Genomic DNA, 11,252 nt, shown 5'->3' on the forward strand with positions numbered 1-11,252 from the left:
CTCAATGAAGTAAGATTTGTAAATATTTTTACAAATGCATGAAAGTCAATAATTAGGTAGATGATACAGTTTGCTAGAAAAAGTGCTAAATCAAATATTTGTTGATTTTATAAACTTACGTATTAATCTTTCTAAGACCATAAGATACAACATTTGGATGAATATTTTAACTTGCCTCACAATAAAGGCCAATAAGCGATTTGATGAGGCCATTAAAAGAAAAACCAAATGTTGAAATGTGTAACTAGGTTCGGTATTCATAAATATGCAAGGTACTCTTAATTCTTGTATATTGTAAATGGAAAGAAAAAATATTATTATTATTATTTGTAGCATGGGTTTCATGCTCAAGGTCAATTTATTTGTAGGTCAAGCACCCATTGAGTGCTTATAGGGGTTTTCATAGGGTCAAGAAGTCAATAGAGTAATTGTAATATATGAAATACACCATTGTGCATGTTGTGTCATGTAAAAATAACTTATTTGAGTCAAAATTGTGTCAAAGAGACCCTCCAAGACAAGTCGGCCTACAAGAGATCAAGCCAACCTCATGAAGGAAATTCGTACCCCTGGGAATCCTATATAGTAAGAGAAGAAACATCACAAGAAATACAAGTATAACAAGAAGGCCTAAGTACAAGTATAACAAGTTAAGTGAAGGAACATCACAAAAAATTATCAAATTAAGAGAAATGACCTTAATCTAGTTGCCATATATTTTGCAACACCAAAAATATTAAATCTCTTAGAAATAAAGTCGTTCCTCCTCGACGCAATCAAAAAATGTGTGTCATCAACATTTTGAGAATAGAACTACGTATGGTAGCCTGTAATTTTTTAGATAAGGGATTGAATTTCATTGTTACTCCCAAGATAATTCCACAAGATGGCATAATATGCTCTGTAGAGGATGCAATCATTGCTTTTATAGAATTCGCAATGGAAATGATTAGACAATATTGTGCCTTGGTGTTGCAAAAAGCTAAACCACCTAAAATAAATTTAAATAATGAGGAATTGACTACTCTCAGGGAACTCAAAATCAACAAAGATATTATGATATTGAAGGAAGTCCAAGGAGACTCCACAGTGGTCATTGATATTGATGAATACCATAAAAAAAAATTATTGAGCATCTGATTACAAGTGGAAACTACAAAAAAAATTCAAATATCCGAGGAACAAGGTGATGAAGGATATTATGAAAGGCATAGAAAATTTGTCTTTGGGTGATAGTAGAAAGAAGAATATCATTCCTAAAAACCCTATGTTTCCTTGCATGTATGGTTTGCCAAAGGTTCTCAAAGAAGGCTCTTCTTTGAGGCCTATTATGAATACAATAGGGTCTCCCTCATATGCTTTAGCTAAATTTCTATTTGAAAAACACAAGTGCCAAGATGAAAAACTGAATCATTCATCAAAGACTTCACACACTTCATATCTAATTTAAAATCTACCTCTTTAAAAGAATTTGAATTTCCTGTTAGATTTGATGTAACTAAATTATATGCTAGGGTTCCATTAGAAGAAGCTATAAAATTCATAAGAGAACTTACTGATAATGAAATTGCTGAACTTGTAAATATATGCTTAAGGTCAAATAATTTTAGTTATAGAGGATATATTTATGAGAAAACATATGGTATCACTATGGGATCTCTGCTCTCCCTCGTGGTTGCAAATATTTTCATTGAATCTTTTGAAGAGAAAGACATAAACTCTTTCCTTCTAAAGCCACTTCATTGGATGACACTCATTTCATTTGGCCTCATGGCAGAGAAAATCTTTCGGAATTATTGAACCACATGAATAACCAAATGGACAATACTAAATTCACCATGGAATTAGAGGAAAATGGAGAACTACCATTACTTGACATCCTTATCTCCAAAAGGAAAGTTGGTGGGTTAGCTCATAAATTTTATCTTAACAAAACAAAAACTGATATATGTATTCAAGAAGACTCACACCACCACCCCTCACAAAAAAATGGTGTAATAAGCACCCTTGTACTTAGATATAAGACAATTTTTTACAGCAATAACTTAAATAATGAACTGAACATATTACATAGGTATTCAAATACCACGGGTACAATGAAATGTAATTAAGAAAATTATTAAAAATTCTTCCAGTAACAATAAGATAAAAATAAATAAGAAGGATTTCAATAAATCTATTAATCTTCCATAATATTAAGGGCTCCACTAATAAGATAGCCAACATCCTCAACGAAAACTATATTAGGGTTTCCTTCTCTCCTCCTAAAACCTTACAAAAAATGCTTAACCATTCTAAAGACCAGCTTGATCCTAAAAGAAAGAAAGGAGCCTATTCAATCCCTTGTGGTTGTGGAAAAGTTAACAATTGATCAATGGATGATCAAGGATCTAGAAAAATTCTAAAAGTCAAAGTTACTATATTCAAGTGGAGGTAGTGCCATTGCGTAGAGTTCACAGAAACGACGCCAACACAACTTGAATGGGTGCATTTGGCCTCCGGATGAATGGGAAAATTCTTGTTGAAGTTTGTGACGAATCAGTGCATGTCGCATTTTTACTACTCAACACATGGCATTTACAGTCAATAGGTCAAGGTCAACTTCAGTTTGGGTGTAGATCTTCATTACATGGTGAAGGTATAAGTCTCATAGCACAAATATATGGTTTATGAAACATATATTAAAACATGTTATGGTATTAAATTTTAAGCCACACACCATATATTAAACATGTAATGACACAAATGGAATATTACAAACCCTATATGGTGGGGGTTAATGTTATAAAGTGTTAAACTATTTGCACATGACAACACCGTGGAGTTGGTAAAAGTTGGGAGCCATGGTAACATTTCATACTTTCAAAACCGTCGACCTTATCACATGCGATGAATACATGGTGGCTCCATCAACCAAAGCTTTGGTAAGCAGTGCTAACAAACAAACCAATGGTGAACGAAGTTTGTGGCAATGATTTATAACCTCAGATGAATATACGTTGTGGTTGTAACGTTTTATGCCACGGGATCCACTGCTCCACCGTGACTGCAAAGGGATATGGCACACATGCTCACATGACAACACCACTAGAGATGTAAACCGTTATATGCCACAGGTCCATAGCTCTTTTGTCCACCATAACATATGTGATTTGTTATAAAGAATATGATAAATATAGAGTGGGTTTATAACTATAGATCCATATTGTTATATGTTCATAACAAATGTGATATGTAATTAATTCATTACTATGTTTGCTATATTTGGTTTAGTCACAAACACTATATATATGTATTGTGATGCCATGAAGGGGAGATAGGAGAGGTGAGTTTGGTTCCTTGAGTGAAATTGTAACATTCTATGCAGCAGAAGAGTTTTTAGGGCAGTTTTGGAGACTTGGAGGAGAAATTTTACAGGCTTATTCTTGGAGCTATAAGAGGTCTTTTTCTAAGTTGTCAGTTGCGTCAGAATTCTGAGGTCGAGCAGAACACAACTGGACCATCCAGGGATCTTGTTGATGTAACTTTGACTTAACTTTTTGGCTTTGAATTTTTAATATAGAGGCCTCCTCGTTAAAGACTAGGGCCTGAGATGTAGGCTTGAAGATAGCCGAAATTTGTTAATAGTCTCTTGTGTTGCTTTTCTTTTCATGATTTTCTATTCTATTTTGCTGCAAAATTTCTTATCGGTTCTTCATGTTTGTGCTTAATGGTGTTTTTAAAGAATCATGCATTAACACTTTCTAAAAGACAATAAATTACATTTCAATTAAAGATCTTTTTGGGATCAACAATGGAGAAAATGGCCACTCAGTGCACTCTAGGCTTAAGGAACATTGTGTTGATATTATTCATGTTATATTTAAGAAATATGCATTAACTGAACACTGAAAAGTAACTAAACACCACATATTTAGGCCGATAGGCCTTCTTTTGAGTGATCTTTTCATCTACATTTTGTTTCTATGCTTGACAGGTGGCGTGCACTTTCAACTACCATATGGTTGACATCTGTCGTGCAACTCATTTATGTTTCTCCTCTTCAGCTTTCTACTCTTCCTGTTTTCATCCACGACCATTTCTATTCCTCTTGTTTCCGCTTTCTACTTTCCGTGGGCACTCTGCATTCTTCGCGTGCAAATTTTGTTTTCCTCATATCGTCAGGGCCTCACCTTCAATGGTCTCGTCCTCTAATTGGGTCTATGAAGTGCTCTTAATCTTGTTAAATGGTATGCCACAGATCTTCATGGTTCATCGTGCTTGTTTTTAAACCCTTTATTTGTTGGGTTGGATTCTGATAACATTGGTATGTTTATTTTGTGCTTATTTGTTTGGCTTTCTCTTATATTTAGGCTCTACTCAGTTAGCACGCTGATTGTCCTAGCTTTAAGCTCGTTATTGTTGGCGATGGAGGAACTCGTGCGCTATAAATAGGGTTTATGTTCAGTTTTGTTTGTTTTCTTTTTAAATCGGTTAGATTGAGTGTAATATATTTTGTGAATCAGGGAAGACAACCTTCATGAAGTGTCATCTTATCGGGGAGTTTGAGAAGAAATACGAGTGTGAGTACAATATGATTCGTTTTTATAATTACAAAGCTTCTGTACGCGCTGTCTTCTGTAATAAATGGTATTTTGTTTGGAGGTTTTTTCCATTTTTTTGTTTTGTTTTTGGACACATTTGAATCCCCATCACAATTTATATTGATGTGGTTGGATTTTAGATTTGATATACTAGGTATCCCCATGGATTGGTGTTGTAAAGGTTTTTAGTCATGTCCCTCTTCGTTTCAGGGTTTACTAGGTTGTGTTTTCCAGTTTGCGGGCCAACAAAAAATTACAAATATCAAATCCTTTGAGTGAGCTTTTCGTCTACATTTTGTTTCTATGATTGACAGGTGGCGTGTAATTTCAACTACCATATGGTCGACATCTGTTGTGCAATTCATTTATGTTTCTCCTCTTCAGCTTTCTGCTCTTCCTGTTTTCTTCCACGGCCATTTCTATTCCTCCTGTTTCCGCTTTCTACCTTCCATGGGCGCTCTGCATTCTTTGCGTGCGACTTTTGTTTTCGTCATATCATCAGGGCCTCACCTTTAGTGGTCTCGTACTCTAATTGGGCGTCTGAAGTGCTCTTAATCTTGTTAAGTGGTATGCCACAGATCTTCATGGTTCATCGTGTTTCTTTTTAAACCCTTTATTTGTTGGGTTGGATTCTGATAACATTGGTATGTTTATTTTGTGTTTATTTGTTTGGCTCTCTTATATTCAGGCTCTACTTGGTCAGCACGCTGATTGCCCTAGCTTTGAGCTCGTTATTGTTGGCGATGGAGGAACTGGTTCCCTATAAATAGGGTTTATGTTCAGTTTTATCTGTTTTCTTTTTAAATCGGTTAGATTGAGTGTAATATATTTTGTGAATCAGGGAAGACAACCTTCATGAAGCATCATCTTACCAAGGAGCTTGAGAAGAAATATGAGCGTGAGTACAATATGATTTGTTTTTATAATTACAAAGCTTCTGTACGTGCTATCTTTTGCAATAAACGGTATTTTGTTTGGAGGTTTTTTCGATTTTTTGTTGTTATTGGACACATTTGAATCCCCATGACAATTTATATTGATGTGGTTGGCTTTTAGATTTTATATAAACAGTGTCACTAGGTCGCCCCATGGATCGGTGTTATAAAGGTTTTCAGTCATGTCCCTCTTCATTTCAGGGTTTACTGGGTTGTGTTTTCCAGTTTGCGGCCCAACAAAAAATTACAAATATTAGATCCTATTTTTAGTGGTTTTGCAGTTTGATCTACAGTCTTTACCATAAATATGCCCATGGACAAAACTTCAAATATGATTTTCTTCATCAGCAGGCAGATCTTGGGTTGTGTAAATTAGAAAGATAATATAATGCCTTAAGCCTTAAGGAAAATCTTGCCATTTCCCCTTTCTTTCTCCTTACCTTCTTACAATCAGTTTTCTGATTAAATCACTCTAGGAGATTCAACCACCATTAATTGCATATACTTATTTTTTGGGATTCTAGTAACTGAATCTTTTCCTTGATATGAAGAATCTTAATCATGCCTTGTCATAATTCTCTTTGTTGGATCCTTTGGTAGAGGAGCGGTCTCTTGGGACTTTATGAAAGTAGTGTTTTTTGTCATCCTTTGCAGCTGTAGTCGACACCTGTTGATTGGAGCACTGTACATTTGAGCTTTTGGGGTGTCAACTTTTTGCTTAAAAAGGTCCTACATGGATTTAAATTTGGATCGATCCCAAGAGAACTTTTGGCTTATAAATTCTATTTTCCTGTGTTGATATGTATGTAGTGTGGGCTCAGTAGCAACAACTCTTAACCTCAATATCAATGATAATGGAGCAACTATGAGCCCTTTTTTGGTTCCTTTTTATCAGCGCTCTATTTTACTCGTTTATGTCTCTTTATTTTGAATTTTAATTTAATTTAATTTTGAATTTATAGATAGACTGTGTTATTGGTTGTTTTGATCAATATTGGTTTGCTTTTCTTGTTTTTGTTGACATTTTCCTTGCTGAATTGGCAAGGGTTCTATATTCTTCCACTTATATTTATTTGAATTTTAATTTAGTTTAATTTTGAATTTATAGACAGACTGTGTTATTGGTTGTTTTGATCAATACTGGTTTTCCTTTTCTGTTTCTGTTGGCATTTTCCTGATTGAATTGGTGAGGGTTCTGTATTTTTCCACTTCTATTTATTTGTTTCCTTCTTATTTACTGATTGGGATTTTGTTTGTTGCAGTATTCATGGGTCAATGTGCAGTTATCACATTTGATATTATTGCACGATTGACTTACAAGAATGTCCCAACGTGGCACATAGATCTTTGCAGGTATCTCTTTTGCAGAGGGGTTGGATCTCTAAGTGGAAATGAAGGTTCCTTAATTGTGTGGTGGCACAACTGCCTAAACCGATTAGCTAAATATCTTTGTGAATTTCAGGCTGTCTAATAACATTCCTATTGTTCTTTGTGGAAACAAGGTTGATGTGAAGAATAGGCAAGTGAAAGCTAAGCAAGTTACTTTTCATAGAAAGAAGAATCTTCAGTACTATGAGATATCTGCAAAAAGTAACTACAACTTTGAGAAGCCATTCCTGTACTTGGCACGGGAGCTCCAAGGGTGAGCCTTTAATCTAGTTTATGATGCTCCCTAATATAAATGTTATATTAAAAAATTTGCATTGACTCCATAATGGGTTATTTTTATAGGGATCCAAACCTTCATTTTGTGGAGTCACCTGCTCTTGCTCCTCCCAAGGTTCAGATAGACCTTGCAACCCAGCAGCAGTAAGTAGAATGTTATTTTATTATTATTTTTTGTTAACTTTTATTGAAATAATTTGTTCCATTTCTAAAAGATTGAAACTTTCGCTTACAATCTTTTATGTTGTCAGGTACGAGGTAGAACTTGTAGCAGCTATGGCCCAACCCCTTCCAGATGACGATGATGATGCTTTTGAATAGATTTGTTAAGATGCTTTTGCATATTTAGGGATTGGCAAATTCAATTAGTTTTGTATCATTGGAGTTTGCTCTTGAGTTCCGACATTTAATTCTGATTTGTATTTGGGGATTAGAATAGCATTATCACATCTCTATATGTGATTTGGGTACTGTGCAGATGTTTTCATCTGTGGAGTTGGCTAAGATATCTTAGTTCAACTCCATTACAGAGCTATTTTTATATGCTTCGACAGTTTTTTCTGTTATATACTCTTGCACATTTTGCACAAGAACTTTTTGTACTCTTCAAATATTTCAAGAATGCTCAAGTGCCTTTTGTTGTGTACTGTTGGGGGAAATGCTAGTTGCGATGATTGTTGCTTGTAATATATTATGGCTTGTTAAAACTTTCTTTGAAAATTTTAGCTATGTCTGAGGATTTATTTTAACTTTGAAATTGGTTTACATAGTTGATAATTGTGGCTATTAAGCCTACCTGGGTATTCTTGTGGGTATATTGTCTGTCGAACACATAAAGATATCACCATTTCATTAATTGGGCTCTCGATTGATTTCTGCATAAATATTCGCATTGTCTAAATCTTAAATGTAACAATAAGACATTGGAAACATTAAGTGGTTTTTCTTCACTATGAAAGGTAATTTGCTGCAAGAAAATGTTTGTTGCACATTTTGACTTTTAGGTAAATCATAAACAAACTTGTTAATTGGGGCTAAATTCTTTTTGGTAAATGAAAGCTAGGTTTTACAGTTAAGTTGGTGCTAGATAAATTGTCGAGTTTTTTCAATGAAGAGGACTCGAATAAATTTTATTCTACATATTCTTTTCTTTTTGTAGAATGAGGAATGGGATTTAGTTTTTTCGATCAGCTAGACCAAGCAGGAAAGTTTCATAAGTTTTAACATTGCATGCCAAAAAATAATAAATTATGGTCTTACAAATGGTTCAGGGTAAAAGTGTTAACCAATTGTTGACTGCATTGTGATTGTTAACTTGTGGGCTTGCGCATCTTAGTTTACTGATGCACAGCACCAAGCAACGAAGGATGCTGGTGTTATTGCTGGCTTGAATGTAGCTCGTATTATCAACGAACCCACAGCTGCAGCAATAGCTTATGGCTTGGACAAGAAGGGTGGAGAGAAAAATATTGTTGTTTTTGATCTTGGCGGTGGCATGTTTGATGTCAGCGTTCTGACTATTAACAAAGGAGTTTTTGAGGTTTTGGCTACAAATGGTGATACCCATCTTGGAGGTAATCTTTCTGAACTATGTCTAGCAGTTTTACATTAAGAATTTGAATATGTGCACGGTGGTTATCATTGACTTTTTTTGTTGGCTTTCGAGCTTTGAACTTACCGAGATGTACACTAATATGCAAGTGAGGACTTTGACCAAAGGATAATGGAATATTTCATCAAATTGATCAAGAAAAAGCACGGAAAGGATAAGTAAGGACAACAGAAATAAAATAAGACATTCAATGTGTTCTTTGTAATATAGATATAAACAAAACATCTAAAGAAAAGTAAAGAAAAGTAATTGCACAATGATCGAGTCCTTGTAACATAGATATAAACAAAACATCTAAAGAAAAGTAATTGCACAATGATCCAGTCCAAGAAAACAAGGTTTTCCACAAACCAATTAACTCTTTTAGAAAAATTCAAAAATTCCAATTTAATAATCCTATCGGCCTCTCTTTGTACCTTTTGGGACAATTGGTAGTCCTAGAGAATGTCAAATTTATCGCCTCTATTGATCATTTTCCAAAAAAATTAGAAAAGCCTTGGAGATAGGAAAAAACCCTAATAAATTTAATCATGACAATTAATGGAAAGTGAGTAAATCTTGGTCCCATTATTAACTTCATTTTCAGAAACCAATTTTAATGGGTTACAATTAACTCTACTATTACTAATCTAATTTAAGTTCATTAATTAAATTATTATCTCATTAATTACTTTAATATTATTAATACAATATTAATCTATTTTTATTACATCATTCTAATTTTTCATTAAATTAATTTATGTATTTTAAATATTATTATATTATCTTATATTATAATGATTAATATTATAATAATTAGATTGATTTATATCATAATAATCCATTATTATTTATCCACCGTTATTCTAACTATATTATTATTTCATTATTTGAATTACTTTTATTTCATTAATTACATTAGAATCTCTCAATTATTATTTCATTAGTACTACTTTAATTAACTATATTTTAATATTTTTAATTAATTAGAATACATTATCTTATTTATTACATTTTCTATTTCTATTTATTAGTACATCTCTAATTAACTATTTTTTTAAATAAATTTATTCTTTATTTAATTGGGCAGATATAACAATTTTTAACACTGTAGATTATTTATCATCTATTTACATATTTGGTCAGCTAAATTATCCATAATTTTTCTCAAGATCTCCTAATAATGGGTTGTGATACTTAACTTGAAACATCAATAAAACAATTCTTGATACAAGACTCCCTACATTATTCAATAAAAACATGAGAAAAAACACTAAAATATTAATCTTATCCATGCATGAAATGAAAATATTAATCTTATCTATGCATGAAAGGGAGGAGATTAGATGCTTTGAGAAGAAACATGTCAAGATGTCACAATAACATTATAACAACATCACAGAGATAATAACATTATTTCGAGGTTTGCAGAAATAAAACACCAACTAAACCAAGGAAGATTTTTAATTATTTTTATCAATGCAAGGAAGTCAATAAATAGGCGAATGGTCCCATCTACTAAACGAAAGCTAAATCAAATTTCTACTGTCGGTGTAGACATATATATTAATCTCACTAACATCGTAACTAACATCGTAAGATACTACATTTGGATGAACATTTTGAGGTGCATCACTCTAAAGGCCCGTAAGCGATTTGATGAGGCCACTAAAAGACAAACCAAAAAGATCTAATGCCCTGGACATAAAGTCATTCAATGCAATAACAAAATGAAATTCATCAACCTTTCGAGAATCGAAGTATGGTAGCCTGTTATGTTTTGGATCAGGGATTGGATTTCATCGTCACTCCTTAGAGAATTCCACGTGAAGACATAATATTCTCTGTAAAGGATGTGATCACCACTATTCCAGAATCTGCAGCAGAACATATTGGATAAGATTGCGCTTATGACTGCGATTAGGGGACCCAAAATCAATAAAGATATTATGATATTGAAGGCATAAAAAGTAAACTTCACGGTGGTCATGAATACTGATGAATATCATAAAAAAAATGGAGTATCTGATTACAAGTGGAAACTGCAAAAAAAATTCCAAATATCCGAGCAACCAGGTGATGAGGAATGTTACGAAAGCTATACAAAACTCATCTTTGGATAATAGCATAAAAAAGGACAAACCTAAAAACCCTATCTTGTCCCATCTATGGTCTACCAAACGTTCACAAATAAGTATCTCCTTTGAGGCCAATAGGGTCTCCGTCATATGGTTTATCTAAATTTGTAGCTGAAAAAGTCAAGTGCCATGTTGGAAAAACCTAATAATTCATTAAAGACTCCATACAATTCAGATCTAATTTGAAATTTACTTGTTTAAAAGAATCTAACTTTCTTGTTAGCTTTGATGTAATTCAATTATATACTAGGGTTAGGGTTCGTGTGGAAGAAGCTCTAAAAGGCATAAGAGAACTTATTGATAATGAAATTGTTGACCATGTAAAGATATGCTTAAAGTC

General features: G+C 33.4%; 1 protein-coding gene across 1 annotated transcript; it reads left to right on the forward strand.

The window, feature by feature from the left end:
• Positions 1 to 4,519: 4,519 nt before the first annotated feature.
• Positions 4,520 to 7,504, forward strand: LOC149240816 (GTP-binding nuclear protein Ran1B-like). The gene is made up of 8 exons (XM_089370320.1): positions 4,520 to 4,629; positions 4,898 to 5,072; positions 5,272 to 5,338; positions 5,425 to 5,481; positions 6,781 to 6,871; positions 6,981 to 7,160; positions 7,250 to 7,327; positions 7,435 to 7,504. Exons 1-8 carry the CDS (start codon positions 4,520 to 4,522, stop codon positions 7,502 to 7,504), a joined length of 828 nt encoding a protein of 275 aa, XP_089226446.1.
• Positions 7,505 to 11,252: the final 3,748 nt, after the last annotated feature.

Source organism: Pinus tabuliformis, chromosome 8, assembly GCF_031772625.1.
Source record: "Pinus tabuliformis cultivar Carrire ecotype Pingquan chromosome 8, CPIR1, whole genome shotgun sequence".
Classification (NCBI taxonomy): domain Eukaryota; kingdom Viridiplantae; phylum Streptophyta; class Pinopsida; order Pinales; family Pinaceae; genus Pinus; species Pinus tabuliformis.